The sequence below is a fragment of the Arvicanthis niloticus genome, chromosome 5 (genome assembly GCF_011762505.2).
Source record: "Arvicanthis niloticus isolate mArvNil1 chromosome 5, mArvNil1.pat.X, whole genome shotgun sequence".
Lineage (NCBI taxonomy): Eukaryota > Metazoa > Chordata > Mammalia > Rodentia > Muridae > Arvicanthis > Arvicanthis niloticus.
In genome coordinates this window covers 24,835,546-24,859,275 of record NC_047662.1, presented here as the reverse complement: position 1 = coordinate 24,859,275, position 23,730 = coordinate 24,835,546, and the positions used below count along the sequence as shown (strand labels likewise).

Genomic DNA, 23,730 nt, shown 5'->3' with positions numbered 1-23,730 from the left:
CTGCCAGGCAGCGGTGGTGCACATCTTTAATCCCAGCACTCAGGAGGAAGAGGCAGGAGGATCTCTGAGTTCAAAGCCATCCCCAAAACAGCCAGGGCTATGCAGAGAAATTCTGTGGAAGGTTGGGAGGGGGATATTTTTTATATATGTAAATCTTTATGTGTCTGAGAATTTTACCTGCATAAACGTATGTGTAAAAAAGGCCCTGATGGTAGGAAGAGGGTGTCAGAGCCCCTGGAGGTAGGAAGAGGGAGTCAGGCCCTGACTGTAGGAACAGGGCGTCAGAGCCCTTGGAATTGGAGTTAAGACAATTTTGAGCTGCCATGTGGGTGTATCCTCTGCAGAGAGCAATAAGTGTCCTTAACTACTGAGCCACCAACCCAGACCTCAAGAGAGAAGTTTTCTATATACTAGCCTGGACTTGAATCTGGTATGAAGCCAAGGCTAAGCTAGAGGCTGACCCTCCTGCCTCCGCCTCAGGAGGCACCTCAGTGCTGAAGTACAGGTTTTTGCCATTATGCCCAGTACATGTGGTACTGGGGACCACAACCCAGAGCCTCTGGCATACTGAGCAAACAATCTACTTTATCTCTTCTAGATTTTAATTATGTGACTGACACACCTCTTATAAAAACATTTAACTCTATAAAAGCCTGGTTTGTTGTTTTTCTTAGTCTTGTGGTACTGGCAATAAAACCTGCAAGCTTGAGCGTTTCATACAAGCGCTCTACAACTGAGAGGTGTCCCCATCCCTCGACAGAAGCTGTATTGATTTGGTTTGGTTTGGGTTTTTCTGGACAGGATTATATGTAGCCCAAGCTGGCTCCAACTCACTGTGCAGCTGAGGGTGCCCCTGAACTTTTGCTGCTCTCCTACCTCCTAGGTGCTAGGATTACTAGTGTGTGCCCCCATGGCCATCACTACACTTTTAAAAAATATATTCACATTATACTACATGTTAATATAACATAATGGGATTTTCTTTCTTTTTTCTTTAAGATTTATTTATTAATTTTATGTATGTGAATACCCTGTTGCTGTCTTCAGACACACCAGAAGAGGGCATCAGATACCATTACAGATGGTTGAGCCACCATGTGGTTGCTAGGAATTGAACTCAGAACCTCTGAAAGAGCAGTCAGTGCTCTTTACCTCTGAGCCATCTCTCCAGCCCCCTTACCCCCTGAGATTTTCTATAAATAACCATAGAGTTTAGATATTTTTCATGGCAATAGATAGGAGAACAGCCTCGTACTGTGCTAGATATAATTTCTGTTGTTGCTGATTTGGCTTTTTTTTTTTTTTTTTTTTTTTGTGACAGAATTTCTCTGTGTAGCCTGGAACTTGCTCTGTAGACCAGGCTGGCCTCAAACTCAAGAGGTCTACCTGCCTCTGTCTCCCTAATGCTGGGATTAAACGTGTGTACCACAACCACTACCCAGCTGGTAATTTTTGTTTTGTTTTATTGAGACAGGGTTTCTCTGTATAACAGCCCTGGCTGTCCTGGAACTCACTCTGTAGACCAGGCTGGCCTCAAACTCAGAAATCCACCTGCCTCTGCCTCCCAAGTGCTAGGATCAAAGGCGTGCACCACCACTGCCCGGCTCACGCTGGTAATTTTTAAACTCAGAAAAATTCTACTTATAAAGCAGGTATGAGAATCGCCAAACCAGCGTGTTCTTAGTCTTCTTGCAGGGTAGGAAAGCAGAGGGCCCAGCTTTGAAGCTCTCTAAGAGCCCGAACTGGTCCATCCTGAGCATGTTTGGGAACCAGAAAGGATGAGGCTGGGAGTAACTGTTAAGGCCCAGGCAGCCAGGCGAGGAGGCTGCTTGATTCTGGACCAGAAAGGGGAAAGGGACCGAGGAGGAAGGGGAGGAGGGGAGGGACACAGAGAGAACAACAACAAAAACAGAAAGCAAAGAAAAAGAGACCAAGTAAGCCCATGCATTCTCACTTTCAAATGTCCCCTTGGGTATTCATTCGGATCGGAACCCCATTCCTACCTTCCATCAGAAGAGATGGAGTAGCTTATACCATTTCAATTTCTTCTATAAAAAAAAACCCACATCATCTTGATCATCAGATGTCCTGAGAGGTTATTGTTGCTGCCTGTCTGCCTGTAAGTCTTCCAGACACGAAAGCCTGATAACCCAGCCATAAAAAGAGTAGAATCAAGTGTGAGGTGCTAGGGGTGAGGTGAGGTACTCACGGGTAGCAGAGGAACAGGAGGTTCAGAAAGGAGTAGGTCCTCAGGAGGTGGATGATGGCCCGGCACAGACTCCAGCCTGTGGCCGTGAGCACCGTGAAGCGGGTGAGGAACAGCAGGATGGAGCGGAAGAGGGAGACCTTCCCCCTCTGAGAAGCCTGGGGTGGGGTGGGATGACAGGAGGGGGCCTTGGATGGAAGCCACAGGAGCTATGCCCAATCCCACCAAACGTGGCCTCTAACCCCACCCAGGGAAAGGAGCACAACAGCCTGGGAAGAATCTGGTAAAGTCGCCTTTCTGATGCCTACTGGATTGGGAGAGACCATGGGATACCAGAAATGTTTGTCAAATAAGTCCACAAGGAGCTCAAAGGAAATGTCTTAGGGCTGAGGGCTAGGTGTGTCTCCTTGGCATCCCAGGGGAAAGGGGAATCCCAAAGCCCCTGGCCAGCCTCTAGACCCAATCACCTCCTTCACGATGGACCCAATGAAGCGGCGGCCCAGAACAATGGTGGTCACCATCAGCAGGTTGAAGTCGATCAGGTGGAAGTTCTGTCAGGGGGCAGAGGCCTGGGGGTCACACGGGCCCCTTCTTTATACATAGGCTTTTCTTGTACCCACTATCTCCCCCTGCCCAGTCCTTTCCATAGAGACTGTCCCCATTCTCTGACCTTCATTGGCCTCCAGCTGACTCAGGCCAGGAAATTACCTAGAGGAGTAGAACAGGACCCAGAGAAAGCAAGTGGGACAGTCCCTGGGGATAAGAGAGTGGTGTGTGAGCACTATTGCTCCGACACCATGTCCCTGTCCCTGAACCTCTTCCTCTGTCCACTCCTGAAACATTCGTACATTTCCGTGACTCATGTCTCAGACAAGACTTAGGATCGATCCTGTCAGAATCAACGCTGCTGCCTCTACAATGCCCAGTGGAGTCCTGAGCACGCTACAAATAGTTAAGAGCCGTCAGTTTCCTGTTTCCTCTACATCCATTATGCCCAATATGGAGCCAGGTACAGTGGAGTACAGGGGTGCTTGATAAGCTATGACACACATGCGCTCACACACACACACACACACACACACACACGTGCACACACACGCATGTGTGCACATGTACACATACATACACGTACACACACATGCACACACACACATACACACACGTGCACACACATGTAAACACATGTACACACACACGTACACATGTACACACATACGTGCACGTGCACAGCAGATGCTGTTTGAGCACCTACCAGGGAGGTGTGGGAAGGTGGGTGTGAGGGTGGATACCACCAGACTGTCTTATAGATGTTGATGTAGTGCACAAACAGGGCTATGAGCTGACAGAAGAAGAGCTGGAGCTCAAACAGAATGCTGGCCTGGACCGGCAGCTCGGGGATCTTGCAGTGCTGTAGAGGCACGACAGTCTGGGCGGCCAGCGGAGGGCTGGAGAGTCCCGTCCCAGAAGTGGTCCTGGAAGTGGAAAGTAACATCAGGAGCTAACCTGGGAGCCTGACCAGGAAAAGCTTCTGGAGCACACGACAGTGTATTACAGCAGAAAAGGATGTAATCAAAAGCTCAAAAGGATGAAGTCTTCCTCATCTTGCCTGACTGGCAAAGGGAGCAAAAGAGAAGGAGAGCCTTTCCCCTCCTGACACTGTTCAGGTCTTCCCATACTTCCTAGGAGGGAATTATGAGGCTTGCTTTACAAATACAGAAAAGGAGGGCCAGAGGCAGATGGCAGCTTGTGTAAGCATCAATAGATCAGTAGAACCCCAACTGGAACAAGGGTGTTGTTGCTTCTACAGAATCTCACGGCATCTCTCCAGGTGACCAACCTCAGAGCTCACTCTGGTCCCCTCCAGCCCCACCAGGCATGTAACATAGTACGTCCTTACATCCAGTAAGGGGCAGCTTGATCCACACTACCACAGGGTGGGGTAAGACACAGAGGTGGCTTACCTGCTTCGAGAACGGACGCTGCTCACTGATGCACTAGAAGAGTGGCCTCCACCAGAGGCTCCTGATGATCCTGGCTCACAGAGCGGGTTTCGATAGTAAGATGTCCTGTTGGGACCTCTTCGTCCTCCTGTAGGCCACATATCAAGGATGACAGCAGTGCTATCTTGGTTAACTGGTATTTCGTTTTTATTCTTCCTTCTTTCTTCTGTTTTTTGAGTCAGGGTCTCTATGTAAGCCTGGCTGTCCTGGAACTTGCTATGTTGACAAGGCTAGCCTTGGTCTCATGCATTTCATTTTCTCATTCAAACCTCCCAGGAGCCTACAAAGCAGCTCATGCCTGCTTCCTCGTCACCTGTTATTCTCTGCCTGTGTCCCACCCTACTCAGTGCTCCAGGTATCCATGGCCCCTCTCTCTCCAGTAAGCACACTTGTCACCTCTGGCTGTGCTGTGCATGGTGCATGTAGAGTTGGGCTCAGGTCAGCAGGTCTGCACAGTTCTCTCTACCTTGTCCTTGTTCCCGTCATTTCCAAACAGGACCTCCTATTGGCCTGGGACTTGCCAATCAGGTTAGGCTGGCTGGCCAGTCAGCCACAGCAATCCCCAGGTCTGTCTCCACAGTGCTGGGATTACAAACTCAGGCTATCACGCCCACCATTTTTACATAGGTTCTGGGGATCAAACTCAGGTTCTCACGCTTGTGTGGCAAGCACATTCAGAACTAAAGTATCTTCCCAATGCCTTTTTTTTTTTTTTTTAAAATTTATTTTATGTATAAGAGTACACTGTCCTGTCTTCACACATACCACAAAAGGATATCGGATCCCACTACAAAGGGTTGTGAGCCACTATGTGGTTGCTGGGAATAGAACTCAGGACCTCTGGAAGAGCACTCAGTGCTCTTAACCATAGAGGCATCTCTCTAGCCTCCCAACCATTCTTTTTTATATTTTGCTTTTTTGAGACAGGGTTTCTCTGTGTAGCACTGGCTGTCCTGGATTTCACTCTGTAGACCAGGCTGGCCTTGAACTCAGAGATCTGCCTGCCTCCTCCTGCCAAGTGCTGAGACTAAAGGTGTGAGCCACCACTGCCCAGCCAATGTCTTTTTCCTTTGTGCTCTTTGTTTACCAAGGCAGGGACTCTTTCTGAATTCAAAGCTCACCATTTCACTGATTTGATCTCAGCTCCATCTTGGCCTCCCAGGTACTGGGACTGATTACAGGTGGTTTGCCACACCTGCTCAGACAGCTTCTAGACAGGCGGGGAACCCAACTCCAGCCCTCATGATTGCAGAGCAAGCACCTCAGCCACTGGGCCTTTTCCCAGCCCCGCCCCCTACTGCCATTTGGAAGGAGTTGCCCCTATCCTTGTTCTATTTTTTTTCCCACAATTCACTCTCTGAAATTATCTTTTTAAGAAACTATTTTAAAAATTTATGCCGGGCAGTGGTGGCGCAAGCCTTTGATCCCAGCACTTGGGAGGCAGAGGCCGGCGGATTTCTGAGTTTGAGGCCAGCCTGGTCTACAGAGTGAGTTCCAGGACAGCCAAAACTATACAGAGAAACCCTGTCTCAAAAAACCAAAAAGAAAAAAAAAATATTTTGTGTATGAACGTTTTGCCTATGTGCATGTATGCGCACTACATGTGTGCTCCATGCATGCAGAAGCCAGAAGAGGGCTTCAGGTCCCCGGAGCTGGAGCTAGGGATGGCTGTGAGTCACAGTGTGGCTGCTAGGCTTTGAAGCTAGGCCCTCTGAAAAAGTAAAAACACTCAACTGCTGAGTGATCTCTCCGGTACCTCTGAAATTACCTTATATGCTAACATGTTTGCTGGCTCACCCACTAAAATGGAAGGTCAGTGGATTCACTTTTTTAAGCGACTCACTATGTAGCACAAGGTAGCCTCAAACTGATAATCCACCTGCCTCAGTCTCCTAAATGCTAGGATGACAGGCATGTGCTACCAGACTGTTATTTTTACTGCTGTTCCCTTACTCCAGTTCACTGGACCAGTTTGGTAAGATTTTCAGACCCTTAGTCCTGAGCTGCTCAGCTCTGGTTTTTGCTGGATTTCATCTGGATTGGAGTCTCCAGAAGCTTACAATATGGCCAAGTTTGAGACAACTTTTTCCTCCAGGGCTCTAAGATGTAACTCAATGACCCACGGCCTGAGCTTAACATCAGGATGACCTTAGAAAGAGCCCCGTGGTCCTGAATCCAAAACTTAAGATTTTACAAAGCTGTATCCCTAAGCTTAGTGGTCTAGCCTAAGATCCCAGGCAGCGTCCCTGCATATAGCTCCCAAACCCTTACTCGAAGTACTCGGCTTCCTCATGGCAACATAGTAGCCTCCCTTCATACACACTGTACCCAAGCTTTCCTATCTCTGAAGGTTTCCTGACAGCTCTTCAAAATATGCATGTCCACAGAGCTGCCGTGACCGGAAGCTTTGCTCACTCACTGTTATATTTGGTTTGGAAACTCCCCCCCCCCCACACCCACATACACACCCTCAGCCCAGTAACTCTGCCCACACCCACTATCTTTTAGAAGCTCTGCACCCACATAAAGCCCCTAGCCCAGAAACCCCCGCCCACACACAACTGTCAACCCAAAGACCCCGCCCACAAGCCAGGCAAAGCTGTCTAGGACTAGAAGCTTGAATCAGAAAGGACTCCCTTGGTGGGCTACGTCTCCCTCCGGCCCCATCGCCCTCAGTGTAAACCCCCATAGTCCATAAGATTCTCTCCCACACCGGCGATCACAAGCCTAAAGCCTCACCCTCAGCTCTCAGCCCCTCCCATCAGGGTGCCCGGCCCCCATTTCCAGCCCAGAGAACTGTGTGCCCCAAAGAAAGCCGGAGCCCCTCGGGGCCCTCTCCCTTTTGGAGGCTCCGCCTACCACGCAGTGACCCGCCCCCTCAGGACCGGAGGGGCGGGGTCCCGCCTGCGCCGCGTCCCTTCCCCTCCCCCTCCCCGCGACTCCGGTCCGCGTGGGTCAGCAGTTAGCAGCCAGGCCCCCCCCATCCGGCGACCCCGGACGAGCCCAGCCAGCTCTGCTCACCCATCTCCTTCCCCCGGCGCTCTCCGCTCCCCGCCGCAGCTCCTGCGGGCAATATGTCGGAGGCGACGGCGGCCGAGAGAGGACTAACCGCCGCAGCCCCGGCCCGGTATCAGCTGCACGTTCCCTCCGGCTGCTCAATTTGCATGCTAGGCGGGCTAGGAGTCGGGAGCGCGCTTCTTAAAGGGGCCGTTCGGACAAAAGCTGTGCTAGCGCTCTTTGTCTTGCCTTTCCCCACGCCTTTCCTGCAGCTGCTGCTTGAGATTCTGGAGGAGGCGAACCCACCTCCTTCCTGTGTTTTTTCACCCTGTTCTGGCAAGAGGAGGACACCAGAGTGGCCTTCTGCCGCTAGTGATATCCTGTTCTTGTGCAACACAGTCACCTCATATTCAGAGAGCCGCAAACTGGGCTTTCAGTGCTCCGGTTTTATTATTGTACTTTGGCCCACCCCAGTCAAAATCTTCCCTTTCCCTCCAACACTCTATATCCAATGTTTGACCTATCTTGATGACCCTAAGCTCTATGCATTTCACATGTTTATTTCACTGTTCATTTCACTGCCACCACCTTAGCTTAGAGACTGCGCCTGACATTTTCAAATTCTGAAATATTCTTGGGTATTAATAATAATCACCTATTAGGGTTTTTTCTTAACGTTTTAGAATTTGGTGTGAGTGGGAGGGATGCGCATAGCACTGGACTTGGGAGGACCAACTGTAGGAGTACAGTTTCTTCTACCATGTAGGTTGTCTGGCTTGTTACAAGAACCTTTACTTGCTGAGCCATCTCGGCAGCCCTTCAATTTTGGTTTTTGAAACAGAGCCTCTGGTAGCCCTGGCAGTCGTTGAATTTACTATGGATTAGAGGATGGCCTTGAGTTTCTGATCCTGCTTCAGAGTGTCGGAATTATTACTCCGACTATAGACAGATTTATGCAGAGTTGGAAATCAAACCTAGTGCAAGCATAAATTATCTTTGTAGGCATGGAAGATTAAATGAGAAAATCCATGTAGTAGTACCTGTTTTAATCAGTGTTAACCATCATTATGTTTGGCAAACACTTAACAGAGGAAGCAAGTAGCTACTGTTACTGTTAAGTGTAATTTCTCCCCTTGCAAGACTGATAAGCAATCTATGAGGGTGAGGGTAGGGGATTAAAATTAGGGCCTCACACATACTGGGCAAGTGTTCTATTACTCAGCTATATTCCCAGCCTCATAAGCAATTCTTTATATTATTGTTTTGTTAGACAAGGTTTCTCTTGAAGCCCTGGCTGTCCTGGAACTTACTTTGTAGACCAGACTGGCCTGGAATTGAGACCCACCTACCTCTGCCTCCCAATCCCTCCCTCTGCTCTGGGATTAAAGGAGAGCACCATGGCCATGACAACCCGCTCCTCATAAGAAATTTTAATCATCTTGTGACTTCATTGGTTGTCATAATGCTTGGCACATATTAATCAAACAAATTAGAAGATATTAATAGATTTGTACAGAGCTTAAATTACAAGGGCAGACAGACATAAAAATTAGTAAATTCCGTAGTATATTAGAATTGATGAAAGGAAAAACAAGAAAGGGTATCCAGATGCACCTTTAAATAGGATGGGGAAGGAAAGCAGGCTTCATTGAAATGAGTTAGAGGAAGTATCAGAGGAGAGGGGAAAGATTCTAGACAGAGGAACAGTGCAAGGGCACTCAGCCTATGTTTAAGGAGTAACAAAAAGGGGGATGGAAATGGACAAGAGTGCGTATTGTTTTGTGTGCAGAAGACCCATAACTCCAGCTTCTCAGTGTGCGTTTGTTAATGTGATACAAACCAGGCTCACCTATAATGCAGGAATGACAATTGCTTCCATCACATTGGGCTGTAGGCAAGCATGTAGGCATTTTCTTGCTTAATGATTGATGCGGGAGTGCTCAGTTCACTGTGGGTCATAGCACCTCTGAGCAGGTGGTCCTGGGATGTGTGAGAAAGCAAGCTGAGGAAGCCGCGGGGAACAAAGGAGTTGTTACTTCCCATGGCCTCTGCTTCAGTTTCTGACTCCAGGTTCCTGCTAACTTCTCTTCATGATGGACTGTAACTATAAGATGAATGAAATCTCTTTACCATGCTCCTTTTGGTCCTGGTGTTTATCACAGCAATAGAAACCTAACTAGACACAGGAAATCTTGTCTCTGGTCTCAGAGGGCACCAGCACTTCTGTGCATTTACTCACATCGCACGCACAGTAATGCGCTCACAAAATTAAAGGAGAGGGGCCAGAGAGATGGCTCGCTGGTTAGCACAACTTAACTGAGTCTAGAGGACCCAAACTCAATTCCCAGCACCCATATAGCAGCTCACAACTGTCTATACATCCAGTTTAGGGGATCTGTTGCTCTCCTCTGGTCTCTATGAACACCATACATACACCAAAACCAGGACATTCCTGGGAATGTGTGTGTGAGACACCTAGCCATATTTTTAGTTACTGCTGTATCCTGGGGACACAGAGATAAGAATTTGCTACATCTTAATGAAGAAACAGAATATAGTATTGAACTATACCAAGTTTAGAGGTAGGCACTGTATGAAAACAACTTCCTAGGAGGGGTCAGACCTGACTTCCGAGAGATGAAGTTTGCTATAGTTTAGGGGTTTTCTTCAGTGGTCTAGTGTCTGTTGTAAGGCCCTGAGATAAATCTCAGGCGTCATCTTTTGCTTATAAAGTGTGCTTGTACCATATGGGGATGAAAACATCTCTTGAATTTGGTAATTGTCTGTGGAGTTGGTAGGGAATGTCTATGAATCTGCAATGTAGAAAATGCAAACCTTGTACATAGTGAATTCCCAAGAAATCGTGAATTGACTTGGCTACCTACAACTCAGTGTAAGACAGCAAGGGGACCTAGGGGCCCAACCCACATTGTACAACTGCTTGCTGTACAGCACTTCCAATAAGAAAGCCAATTCTCCCTTAGGAAATTTCTTTTCCTCACTCAGTCCATTTGTGGTCGAGTCTCCTTGCAGTTCCAGTGGGCAAATGATTGGCAAGTCAAAGCATTCCAACAGTCCTGCAACTCCAGACAAGTGGCTGGCTTGAGTTGAGGGGGATTCGTGGTCCAGGTCAGGTAAAGTGAGATACTTTCATAGTACATATGCTACAACTATCCAGAAATCTTGAGAGCTTGCGATGGCTGACAAAAGCAAAGGCTTTGAAGAAATGTTACCTGTAACCACACTAGCTGCCAAATGATTTATTTGGTCTCCCAAAGACACTTCAGATCTGATTCTTAATACAAGAACATTCAAGGGTGTTCATGTTCTAATCTCTTGGATCACTTTCATTTGTGTGGTAAGGCCTTCCATATATCAGCCCGCATACCTATGTTTTACAGAGATAACAAAGCAGGTCATTGGGAAACTTTGAGACTGGGTTTCACTCTAGTCCTGGCTGGCTTCCAACCTCAAAAATCCACTCCACCTCTGCTAGGATTAAATGCTTCTGCCACAATGTCCAGCCCGAACATCCAGTTAAAATAAGCAAAGGCCTCATATTGTTTTGATAGGCCTGCAGTCTGAAGGGAAGGTAGAAAGAACAAAGGCTCAAGTTAGGCTTTATTCCAGAGGAGGCTAGTAAGCTTGAACATAATTGAGATTAGATCAGGTTGGCCTATACTATCTTAATTATGTCAAGAAGTGGGAGGTCTAAGTTTGGGTCCTGGACTGAGGAGAAATGGAATGTAAGCACATGTCCTCTCTGCTCTTGACTGTGGATGTGATTAGTGGCTTCAAGTTACTGCTGTCTTGATTTTCCTATGGTCTGCAATCAGAACTGTGAGATAAATTCTCTCCCCAACCTGCTTTTGTTGGGGGCATTTTATTATATTAATGGAAAATAAAACCAAAACAATAATTGAACCTAAAAAAACCCAGATTGATAAGATCATTTGAGGATCCTAAATGCTGCAAGGAAATTTGATTTCAGGTCTTCAAGCCTGTCTGATATGAAAATTAGGATTGCTATTCATTGTTGTGAGGACCAACAGAGAGTAGACAGCAGAGACATAGTATGTAAGAATTCAGATGGTTGTTATTAGGAGTTGGGAGAGTTCTCTCAGAGTGGTATGCCAGTCTGATCTTACTTCCCTACCATCAACACTCGCCAGGGGGAGCCACATACAAAGAAACTGGAGTTTCCAAAGCAACAGGGAAGCAAAGCCAGCAAGAGCTTGAAGCTAAGTTGCTTCCTTCTCAGACACATACTAAAGAGAGGTTGGGGAGTGCTGCATAAGACAAGGTGAGCCGACCAGGCAGGTATATGGTCTAAACTCTATGTGTATATACGTGTTTTGTACCTTAGGCCCCTACACCCATGAACTCCGATTCTAAATTACTAGGCCCAACTGGAATTCCCTGTGCTATCCAGATAGTCTAGCTAGACCTGGGACAGCCACAGTGGTGCAAACCTTTGATTCCAGCATTTGAAAGGTAGAAGCAGGCAGATTTCTGTATATGAGATCCAGGCTAGGCCAGGCCACAAAGGGAGATACTATCTTAAAATAATAAAAATTATTAGTAAGAGCTGGAGCCTTAGCCAGGATTCAAGGCCAGCCTGAACTAAAGCAGGCCACTATTGCAATGTAAATCACCACAAGCGCACACACACTCGTTGAAGTTACTTTATGATGGGAAGGAGGGAGAAAATGTCCTATGGGAGCAGCACTGGGATCCAGCCTGTGTATCAGAAAGGGCTACAGAGGACAGTCGTGGTAATGCATGTCTGCAATTCCAGCACTGAAGAAGCAGAGGCAACTTTGAAGCCAGAATGGACTACAGTGAGGCTATGTCTTCTCTTTAACACCAAACAATTAAGAAGAAACAGGGTCTAGTTTCTCTAACCAGGATTATTTTCCACTTACCTGCATTAAGACAGAGACTTCCTCAACCCCAAGAGATGTTAAAACAAAGGCCCAGAAAAACTCAACTTACCTAAAACCAAACAACATCCAAGCCCAGAGATGGGCCTGGAAGCAGCATAATAGCTAAAGGGCTTCAGTAAGAAAAGGCACGCAGGCCGAGCTGCAGCTTCCGAGCTTAGTCTTGGCTAGTGGCCAGGCCTGCTCCATACTCCCACTCATCCCCTGAGAGTCCATCACCCTGGCAACAGCTAGAGAAAGGCCCTTTTTAAATATTTATGTCTCAGAGCAGTCCAGAGGCTCGGGAAAGCTGATGTCATCCTTCTCAGCTTGCAGGTGACTGACAAGCAGGGCAGCTGGGTGGGTAAGCCAAACACCCAAGGAGAAAGATCCCTAGGGCACTAAAAGCAGTAATGGAGGTGGATGCTGTGACAGAATTTCTAAAAATAAGCCTGAAGGAAACGAAGAAACTTAAAATGTTGGGCAGTATTCTGTCCAGCCCCAGTTTTTCATATTTAAACTGTTTCTCTCAGGTTCTCATTCAGTGCGGAGAAACTACTTATGAAATAAACATGCCTTGACAAACACGCGAAGGAATGAACCGAAATGTAAATCAAGATGTTTGACTTCATTCTGAGCTTTCCTGTAAAATTCCGTGACACTCAGTGGCAGCTATCTTTTACTTGGAGACTACAGATGACTTATCAGTCTCTAAGAGAAAAACTGAAGCTAGAACTCTGGCTCAGTGTAACTAGTGGGATCTCAGCTCTTTCCCAGAGCTGACAGAACCATTCACTGTTCAGCACTTGACCAAACCTTTATTGAACTCCAGGCAGAGGCAGACTCTTGAGAATTGTAGTACAGAGGTGACACTCTGGGGGTGCAGAACAGCCCCACCCTTCAGGAGCTTGTGGACAAGTGCTAACAACAAAGATGAACACAGGCCCAGAGCTTAAAATGCCTTACCTAAAGCACATTATAGGCAGGATGACTATCTTTTCTGGGAGTCCTCTGGAAATGTCCCAAGGGCTCTCAGGCTAAAGATTCCAATAAAAGTGTAACAGTGTGGCATATACAGTAGTATGTTCCAGCACATTCTATGGGAAGTCAAGTGGAAACGAGACTGGGAATAGGACAGATGCTGAGAAGTGTTCTGACCTGGAGAGTCACACCCTGGTCTTTGGCTTTCCAAGACCTGTTTTTTTCTGTGGAGACCTGACAGTCCTAGAACTTGCTGTGTACATCAGGCTGACTTTGAACTCCACGTTCTATCCGTCTCTGTCTCTTAAGTGCTGGGATTAATAGTGTGTGCCACCATGCCTGCTGCCTTTCGGTTCTTTAAAAGCCATTTATTTACTTATTTATTCATTTATTTATTGTAAGGTAAAATGAACCCAGGCCCTCTACATGGGCAAGTGAAGTGTTCAAACACTGAGTTAAACTTCTAGCTCCTCCTACTAAAATATCTTGAGTAGGTAGTCCTGAAGCTCTGAAGAATCCTAAGTAGAAGATCCTGGCTGAATTTCTGTGGGAAAATCAGATCAAGAGGTGGGGTGAAACACAGCTGTTGAGCTCCTCTCCTGGGTTTCTATGTCCCAGGAAGTGGCCCAGGCCAGCCTCTATACAGCAGGTAGCTCCTGGTATCCAGGCTCCTTTGACAGCTGAAAAGACACAAAGTGGAAAATTAAGGCACTTGAAGCTGATGGGGGCTTCTCAAGCCTTCATCTGGTCAGGTTTCACATCTTATAACCTTCCTTGTCCATAGTTAACCTCCTTGCTGAGTTCAGCAGGCAGGTTCCTAGGCACACAGATGAGCAGGAGATAAAGGCTCACAGGCTCCGTGAGCTCTCTCTGGCAGTGAGGTTATGTCAGGTGCAGTTGGTGTCTGCTCCTTTTTGGGCTCTTTCCCACCCTTTGCCTCACCCACCTCTTCTCATCCTTTTACTAGACAGGAGAGAAAGAGGCAGAGAGATGGGGAGAGAGAGATTTCTCAGTCTCATGTCTTCCTTCTTTGAACACGACTAAGAAATAGCCATCAACCCTCCTGAACAACCACCAACCCCACTTTCTCTGGGCCCTCACTGTTATATAGACTCTGAAAAGTTCCCAGAATTCCAAATGTTACACAAACACAGAAACTATCTGTGGCTGGCAAAACCACACACACCTCTGCTAGAGCACAAAGCAAATCACAGTCAGCTGCCGTGGACAGTGTGAAGCAGCGTCACATCCCCCACCTGAGGTTAAAGTGGTAACACATAATATTTGTGTTTTTAAAGAAACCAAAATCCCAGAATTGTCACTACATTCAGGTTTTTTCTTTAACTGAACTTTATTTTATGTACATTGATGCTTTGTCTACATTTATGTCTGTGTAAAGGTACTGGATCCCCTGGATCTGTACTTACAGACAGCTGTGAGCTGCCATGTGAGTGCTAGGAAGTGAATCTGAATCCTTTGGAAGAGCAGCCATTGTTAACTTCTGAGATCCAGCCCCCATTGTTTGTTTTCAGACAAGAGTATCACTATAGCTCCATCTGGGAACTCACTATGTAGACCAGGCTTGGCCTTGAACTCAAGAGGTCTGTTGTCTGTCTCTACCTTCAAAATGCATGTTCCACCACACTCCAGCATTTCCAGCTTTCAAAATGTAATGCTTTGGTTGTCCCAAACCAAAAAGCATTGAGCTTAGAAAGGAGTAAGAAAGTTCATTCAAGGGTCCATCGAATCTGACCTTACAAAGGAGTCTGGCCCTGCCCCCAAAGTCCATGTTATCTATCTTATCCCGAGACATCAGCTGGGGCCTGATTTTATGTAAAAACCCACAGAAGTGATCCTACTTCTGAAAAAACCTTTAAAATCATGTGTGTATGTGCTTCAGGAAGTCAGAGGCGTCAGATGCCCTAGACCTGGAAGACATGAGTGCCAGGAACCAAGGCTGAGCCACCTCTCCAGCCCAGCTTCTTCTAAGAGACACTGCCTACCATACCTACCATCATTTCAGCCCAGGTCTCACTACACTGTAGCTTTGGCAGAGATCAAATGCAGATCCTTCACCTTAAAGGCGTATTCTCACTACCATGTCCAGTTTCAGCCTATAATCTTAATATATTTCTTTTCTCCCAAATCTAATCCTATGGTATGTTCTAGGAGCTGGTGAATATGCCTAATTCTCTATATTCTCACTTTTTTTGCCCCCGAGGCAGGGTTTCTCTGTGTAGCCCCGGCTGTCCTGGAACTCACTTTGTAGACCAGGCTGGCCTCGAACTCAGAATTCCACCTGTCTCTCCCTCCCAAGTGCTGGGATTAAAGGCATGCGCCACCACTATATTCTCACTTTTTATATGTTTATTCTGTGCCAGGGTGAAGGCAGGCCAAGAGAGGGCATCAAATCCTGGAGATCAGACTACAAGTGGTTGTGAGCTGCCAATCTGGGTGCTGGGAACCAAACTGAGAAAGTAGCAAGCACTCTTAAATCTTTTAAACACTTGAGTGATCTCTCCAGCTCCAAGTTTCATTTTCAATTATATTACTTCATCACAGGCAAGGAGATGTAGAACACTGTGGAATCAATCTCAGGGCTTGATGCATGAACTAGACCCAATGTTCCACCTTGATTTAAGAGACGCTGTTTCTGAGACCTGAACACAGGCTAGACTGGTTGGCTGCAAGTCCCAAGGATCAGCCTGTCTTATTTCCCCAGCATTGGGATTATAAATGCACACTATCACATGGATAAATTGATTAAACTCATATCCTTATGCTTAAGAATAGAGTTCCTTCTTTAGCTCCTTTCTAGTGCCTTCCCTCACTTAAAAAAAAAATAGGTTATATTCTAGCACATATCTTTAATCCCAGCAATCAATAGGCAAAGACAGAAGGATCTGAATTCAAAACCAGACCACTCTACATAGCTAATTCCAGGCCAGTCAGGACTTCACAGTGAGACACTCTTCTCAAACAAAAACTAAGTAGGTTGGGGTAGCAAGACAGCTCAGTGCATAAAGATGCTTGCTGCTTAACAAGAACCCACATAAGGGTGGAAGGAGAGGACCGGCCCCATAGTGGTCCTCTGACCTCCACATGCATGCCATGGTATGGCTGCCTATATACACACAGTATGGGACCAGACCTGCAGTGATACTGAGTTAGATCCCAGCCGTGTTGCACACCTAACTTCTTTAGGTCTGGACTAATAAGGCTTCCAAAGAGGTTCTCTGTGTATTAACAAGTTTTCAAATCAGACACGTGGGTTGAGGTGTGGCTCAGTCGTAGAGTTTGCGTAACATGCCCAAGACCTGGAACAGTGCAAGTGGGGCATTCACACAAGACCCTAGAACAGTGCAAGTGGGGCATTCACATAAGACCCTAGGACAGTGAAGTAGGGCATTCACACAAGACCCTAGAACAGTGCAAGTGGGGCATTCACACAAGACCCTAGGACAGTGCAAGTGGGGCATTCACACAAGACCCGAGGACAGTGAAGTGGGGCATTCACACAAGACCCTAGGACAGTGAAGTGGGGCATTCACACAAGACCCGAGGACAGTGAAGTGGGGCATTCACAAAAGACCCTAGGACAGTGCAAGTGGGGCATTCACACAAGACCCGAGGACAGTGAAGTGGGGCATTCACACAAGACCCTAGGACAGTGAAGTGGGGCATTCACACAAGACCCTAGGACAGTGAAGTGGGGCATTCACACAAGACCCCAGGACAGTGCAAGTGGGGCATTCACACAAGGTCTGGATGCCTGCCTCCCCTTGAACCTGCCTCACACTACTTCTGCTCAGTTCATCGTTCCACATCCTTTCTCCAAACCATCTCCCAAGACCCTGGGGCTCAAACAAGTTTTCCTTTAGGTATTCTTTTCCTTTCTTTTTCTTTCCTTTCCTTTCCTTTTCTCTTTTTTTTGGTTTTCTGAGACAGGGTTTCTCTGTATAGCTCTGGCTGTCCTGGAACTCACTCTGTAGACCAGGCTGGCCTTGAACTCAGAAATCCGCCTGCCTCTGCCTCCCAAGTGCTGGGATCAAAGGTGTGCACCACCATTGCCCAGTGGCAGTATACTTTCAATAGAGTGGTTTTTGTTTTGAAACCTATCACAATATAAATTCCTGAGTAATTCAGACACATTGAAGAAACCATGAAAGAATTCCCAGAATGGAAGAGTTCCAAGGAAGGACAGCTCAGACCTGAAATGATGTGGGTTCAGAGTTCTCTGCGCAGTGTCTACTTCTCAAAACAGACTGTGAGCTCCATGAAGGGAAGGACCTAGGTCCATTACTGATCACTTAATCCCCAGTGACTAACACATAGTGGGTGCTCTAACTTGTAATAATTAATATGTATTTACAAAAATTAAAAGGACTATTTATACCCATTTCTGGCAAAGCTTATTAAGAACCCTATGGCGGCTAGTGATGTGGCTATTGGCAGAGCACTTACATACATAACACATACAAAGCCTTAGTTTCAGTTACATGAAGTGAGAGTGGACTGGCTGGTTCTGTGTGTCAACTTGACTCAAGCTGGAGTTATCATAGAGAAAGGAGCTTCAGTTGAGGAGATGCCTCCATGAGATCCAGCTGTAAGGCATTTTCTCAATTGGTGATCAAGAGTGGGCGGGTCCATTGTGGGTGGTGCCATCCCTGGGCTGGTGGTCCTGGGTTCTATAAGAAAGCAAGCTGAGCAAGGCAGGGGAAGCAAGCCAGTAAAAAATATCCCTCCATGGCCTCTGCATCAGCCCCTGCTTCCTGACCTGCTTGACTTCCAGTCCTGACTTCCTTTGGTGATGAACAGCAGTGTGGAAGTGTAAGCTGAATAAACCCTTTCCTCCACAACTTGCATCTTGGTCATGATGTTTGTGCAGGAATAGAAGCCCTGACTAAGACAGAGAGGGTACTGATGTACGCAAGGAATGTTAGCGCTCAGAGGTGAAGACAGGAGGACCAAAAGCTTAGTGTCTTCATCACTGCACAGTTGAGTTCAAGGCCAGCCTTTGCTGCAATTAATTAATAAATTAGTAAATAAATAAATAAAGTAAGTACGTACGTACGTAAGTCTTATCAGAGTACAGGGTATTTTTCTGCTATTTCCCCCTTGCCCTCAGTGCTACAGTGGAACCCAAAGCCTTACACATCCTATCCATTACCACTGACTCTACTGTTAGCCCTGTTTCTTCCTCAGAGACTGCTGCTTCCCACATTCTTCCTTCAAAGACCTGGACAATGGAAACGCTCACCTTACATCTAAACTGCTGAAGTCAGAAGAACCTAGAAACTATGTTCTACATCTAATCCCAAACTTGTCTACTTCAAGCTTCACATACATCATAGTATCAGGGAAGGGATGGGCACACCCTGATGGACAAGCCCAACTCTAAAGGCTAACTTATCTTAATACAATATTAAACCTAAATTATACCCAATTTCCTGCTTTTATTTACTGACTCATTCTGTTGAATGGCCTGTGGCTCACTGCACAGAGACACCTCAAATGATCTGATTTTTCTAGAGACCCACAATTTGCATAGGGCCTTCTTGAGGCAGGAAGCTCCTTAAATCTAGGGGGGTTTGTCTGTCTGACACCTGAGAACTCTACTTGTCCACTTCCTGCTTGGGATGCAGACAAAGGCAGTCACTGTAGCACAGGATGGATGGTACACTTATGGTCAAGCAATGCCAAAACTGAGCTGGAGAGATGGTGAAGTAGTTAAGAGCACTCCCTGCTTTTAGAAAACCAGGGTTTGGTTCCCAGCACTCACATGGAGGAGCACAATGGTCTTGTTAGTCCAGCCTTCCCAGTCCCAGAATCTTCAACACCCTCTTCTGACCTCCACAGACACCAGACCATCACACAGGGTTCAGAAATTTATCTGCTTGTGAAACACCCAAATACAGAAAATAAGCCTTTAAAATAAATAAATACCCAGGCATGGTGGCATGTGCCTGTAACCCCAGCACTTGGGAAGCAGAGGCAGGTCAATCTTTGTAAAGTTTGAGGCCAGCTAGTGATACAGTCACACTCTATCATAACAAACAACTCAGAAATTTTGGAGAAAATTTTGTTTAAAACAAGGTTTCTTTATGCAGCCTAGGCTAACCTTTATCCAACTATATAATAAATACTCTTGAAATGTTTCATCTACACCTCTGCTTCTTGGAGTGCTGGAATCACAGGCATGTACCACCATGCATGGCTGTTAAGAGTCCACACGTATACATTCTTTCTACCTACAAAATCCAACTTCCTGCCAGACACCAGTCTAGTCAGTAAGCCAGTAAAGGCTGGCCTTTATCTCCTGCTTCTGTCTGCTGAGTGAGTGCTAGGGATTACAGCTAGGAGAAAACACACAGCCTTTCTCCTGTAGGAGACTGCTATAGGAGAATGTATATCTGGCCAGCCCAAGAGATGGAAAACTGCTAATTGGACCCAACTAGTCCAGGGTGCAGTGCTTACCACCACAGCACTTCTCTGCTAAAGGGCCTAGCAAAGAGTCCCTTTTCTCTAGCCCTGAAAACAGAAGAAGGGTAATTAGGCAGTGTAGTGACTTCCTCCCCTCCCCCCAGCAGCTGCTGTCTCACACAGCTGTTTCTAGCCTGTCGATTCCATGTTATTAAATATTCATTAGATGTGTGCTAGCTCTGAGCATGCAATGACTATTAATCTGAAACCTAAGAGTGCATGTGAGTCTACAGAGGCCATAAATTCGTAAGAATTCAAATCTTTTAACTACAGAAATCAGAAGCATGAGTTCTAAACACCATAGTTTGGAGCACCTTTCAGTAAACTGATCTTGTGGTTAACCAAACAAATTACAAGAATCCAGAAGGCAACAGTTAAGTATGAGTCTAAGACCTGAATTTGGATTTTAGCTCTCCAATGCTGTGATTCTCTAAATCACTGCACATTAGAAGAATGCCTGACTAGCATAGTGTGGGCAGCCACATACCAGCAAACATCCTAGCATCACATGGTGAACTGTGAGCTAAACGGGATGCTGGTATGGCACGCTCAGCAATTAACACTGAGAACTGAAGATAGATAAATTGGCTAGGTATAGTGGCACATGTACTCAGGAGTCAGAAGCAGGTGGATCTCTTTTGAGTTCAAGGCTAGCCTGGTCACAGTGAATTCCAGGACAGCCAAAGCTACATAGAGATCCTGCCCCCCAACCCGACCCCAAATCCCTTGTGAGTTTCTGTTAAATAAAAGTGCCAGGTGTGGGAAGCACATATCTATTCATACAGCACAGGAGGCAGGGGCAGGCAATTCTCTATAAATGAGGGTAGCCTGGTCTACTTAGTGAGTTCTATGTAAGACCCAAGTTCAAATAATAAAGAGATGGTTATCTCAATCAACAGTCCTTAAAGAGCTTTGAATGGGAGGTGGGGATGAGGATCAGAAGTTCGAGGTCACCCTGAGATACACTGAGAATAGTTTTGGCTTTGTAAAGCATAGATGATTAAGGAGACTATAAACATACCTAGCCCAAACACCTGATATGAGAGCAATGATTCCCCTTCCTGTAGTACAGGAACCAAAAGGACATCAGGCAACAAGTCCAGCTGTGGGGAGAGGACCTATCCATCCCTGTTATTCTCCAGTACACAAGTGGTACCACTTTAAGGTCTTCCCCCTACTTTGCTAGCACAATTGTCCAACATAGGCGTGGCTCTAAAAACTCTCAGTCCTACACCTTAAACTTTTTTCTTAAATTTCAACTTTTAAAAATTAGCCCTTCTACTGGGCATTGGCGGCGCACGCCTTTAATCCCAGCACTTGAGAGGCAGAAGCAGGCGGATTTCTGAGTTCAAGGCCAGCCTGGCCTACAGAGTGAGTTCCAGGTCAGCCAAGGCTATACAGAGAAACCCTGTCTCGAAAAGACAAAAAAAAAAAAAAAAAAAAAAAAAAAAAAAAAAAAAAAAAAAAAAAAAAAAAAAACCAACAACAACAACAAAAAAAACCCAAAAAGCCCTAACCACCTATTCTTGTATTACAGCTAGTATCTATACAGCTGTACAGTGACTCTACCAACTGAGCTATATCCCCTAGCCCTTGTTCTATACAGATTTGCTCATTCTGTTACAATAATGCTGCGAAGGTGCAACTATCTGCAAAATGGAGACTTGGACAAATAACTCAAGAGTTCTATACACTTGCTTTGGAGGGGGCTGGAGAGATGGCTCAGCAGTTAAGGGCAGTCGGTCTTCCAGAGGACCTGTATTCAATTCCCAGCACCCACATGGCAGCTCACAACTGTCTATAACTCTGGTTCCGCAACCTCACACACACACATAATCACCAATGCGCATAATTCCTTATGAATTTAAGTTTCACCCTCTCCCTTACACTCCTGAGGCCCCTCAGCAGCTCCAGGATTTCTAGCCTGTGTAGTAGCAGAATATTATAACTATATAGGCCTTGCTCTCTCCAGTTAGACCAAGTTTCTTGAGGGCAGAGATGATAAAATGATGAAGACCTGTGATTCAGCTGCACAAACTTAAGGGCTCACGTTTCAGCAAGTATTTATAACGACCTGGAAGAGGAGTCTCCTTCCAGGAAAAAGAATGGCAATGGGTTCTCCAAAATGGCTTTAGCTAGCAGGTCAAAGTCCTTCCAAATGCAGTACACATTTGTGACTGATCAGTCTAAAAATCACGCCGCCTGAAAATCTCACCTGTGCACATAACTGTGTGACTTTGGCTGCTACTGGCATTTTCTGGGGTTAAAGTTGTGTTATATAAAAATGATGAAGCTGGTAAACTCAGTGGTAAAGGCAAATGTCTGCAGACGAGCCTGCTGACAAGGTCCTGGTTCAATCCCAGGAACTCATGTAGGTGGGAGAACCAACTCTACAGAGTTGTCCCAAGGCCTCCACATACATACAGTAGTGACTAAGGCCTCCCTACCCAAATGTCGTATCTGATGTAAAAGGAACAACTCTGCTACTTTGACAGCAGGTTTTTGTTTTATTCTTCCCTGAGACAGGTTTCTCTGTGTAGCTCAGCTGTCCTGGAATTTGCTCTGAATAGGCTGGCCTTGAACTCTTAGATCCTCCTGCCTCTGCCTCCCAAGTACTGCTACTACCACCCAGCTTGCCATCTTTACTGTACATCTTTAAAAAACAGCCTCTGAAAGAATACTGAATACAGTCATTGTCTTATAGAAGCAGTTGTTCCAGAGAGTGGAGCCTTGACATGTAACAGTCTTGGTATGTTATACTCTCAACTTGCTACAGAAGCAATATAAATTATCTCAGCACTCCCACTACCGGCTGTAAATATGGGTAGACACAGTAGACATTCAATTTGAGTAATCTTCTTCATTAGCCTACTTTTGTTCTTGGGACCAAGCTTTGTGGGCTCCAAAACCTGTAAGCCAAGCATCTTTTACTATGTCAATCTCCCACCAACTCTATTTGCTAGGCTCAGATCTATCCTCCTCTCCCACATGAGAGAAGCCTGAGTTTTAACTGGATGCTGTTCTTTTTCAACCAGAAAACAGTCTGACCTGGCTGTATGGTGTCACCACAATAGCCTAGCAGCTCCGAATGCACCTTCACTCTTACCTGGAGCATTGGGTAGCACTGAGGACAATTGTTCTTCTTTCACTACTCACTACTTCACTCTCACCATCTGCCTTTCCTAGCTGCAGAAACAAATTGTTTTGGAAAAAAAGACAGCTCTAGGTTCATCAGGCTCCATGTCCATTCCTCTATCCCTTCCTGTTCACTCTTTGAAGACAGTGTCTCACATAGCAAAGGCTGGCTTCAACTTGCTTTGTAGGCTAAGGGTTTGAACTTCTGATCTTCCTGCCTCCTCTTCCTGAGTGGGAATCACAGGTGTTCCTTCTACCACACAATTTCTCTTCAGTGTGAGAAATACCATTTCCTTATACACTTTGACTATAGGGTTAACATGGTACAATCTACCAACAATCAACTTTTACTTCTTATAGCCTTATGAAGTTGCTTGACTTCATTGCTTCTGTAGAGTAATTACTACATAGTTGTCCTTTTCTGACATAAAATTCCCTTTCCTAATAATATTAACTCATCCTTCCTCCCTCTTTTGTGGTTTAGACAAAGTTCCAGTCTACAGTCCAGGCTAGTCTTGAACGAGTGTCATTTCCCATGCCTTAAGACTCTTGAGGACTGAGGTGACATTCTGAACAACTACACCAGACTAAATTTCATTTTTGAGGAATTAGTTCTTCCTGACACAGAGTATTGAAGTGAGGGCTTTAAGCTGACTAGAGAATTCTGTCTGGTATTTCTTCTATGGAACTTGTTTAATAGAAAAGAGAAGCCAAATACAGGCAAGAGCTTACCTTTCTAGTAATCCTGACTAGGAAGTGACTCCCAGACCCCAGCCTGCTCACTCTCTTGTACCCACTATGATTCCCAAACCAGATTTTCGTTTTTCTTTTTTTAAAAAAAAAAAAGATTTATTTATTTTATGTTTCTGAGTACAATTATAGCTGTCTTCAGACACACCAGAAGAGGGCGTCAGATCCCATTACAGATGGTTGTAAGCCACCATGTGGTTGCTGGGAATTGAACTCAGGTCCTCTGGAAGAGCAGTCAATGGTCTTAACCACTGAG

At 46.0% G+C, this 23,730-nt stretch overlaps 2 protein-coding genes across 6 annotated transcripts in view; both read right to left on the bottom strand.

Annotated features, from left to right (window-relative positions):
* Positions 1-13,314, bottom strand: part of Tmem39b (transmembrane protein 39B) — a 29,366-nt gene extending 16,052 nt beyond the window's left edge. The window contains exons 1-6 of one of the 5 annotated variants that reach the window (XM_076934132.1): positions 7,228-7,401; positions 4,168-4,294; positions 3,459-3,678; positions 2,877-2,959; positions 2,674-2,757; positions 2,210-2,364 (exon numbers count right to left, since the gene is read on the bottom strand). In XM_076934132.1, coding sequence (XP_076790247.1) covers positions 2,210-2,364; positions 2,674-2,757; positions 2,877-2,882 — 245 coding nt within the window. In that variant the 5' untranslated portion in view covers positions 2,883-2,959; positions 3,459-3,678; positions 4,168-4,294; positions 7,228-7,401. Of the gene's footprint in view, positions 1-2,209; positions 2,365-2,673; positions 2,758-2,876; positions 2,960-3,458; positions 3,679-4,167; positions 4,295-5,327; positions 6,631-6,945; positions 7,078-7,227; positions 7,402-9,052 lie in introns of those variants that run through there. The other 4 variants (XM_076934131.1, XM_034503428.2, XM_076934133.1 and 1 more) reach the window with 4 other exon arrangements.
* Positions 13,315-13,459: 145 nt separating this feature from the next.
* The window catches only part of Khdrbs1 (KH RNA binding domain containing, signal transduction associated 1), a 37,566-nt gene continuing 27,295 nt past the window's right edge, over positions 13,460-23,730 (bottom strand). The window contains exon 11 of the transcript XR_013110439.1: positions 13,460-18,999. The gene's annotated coding sequence lies outside the window, so the exon portion shown is untranslated. The remainder of the gene's footprint in view (positions 19,000-23,730) is intronic.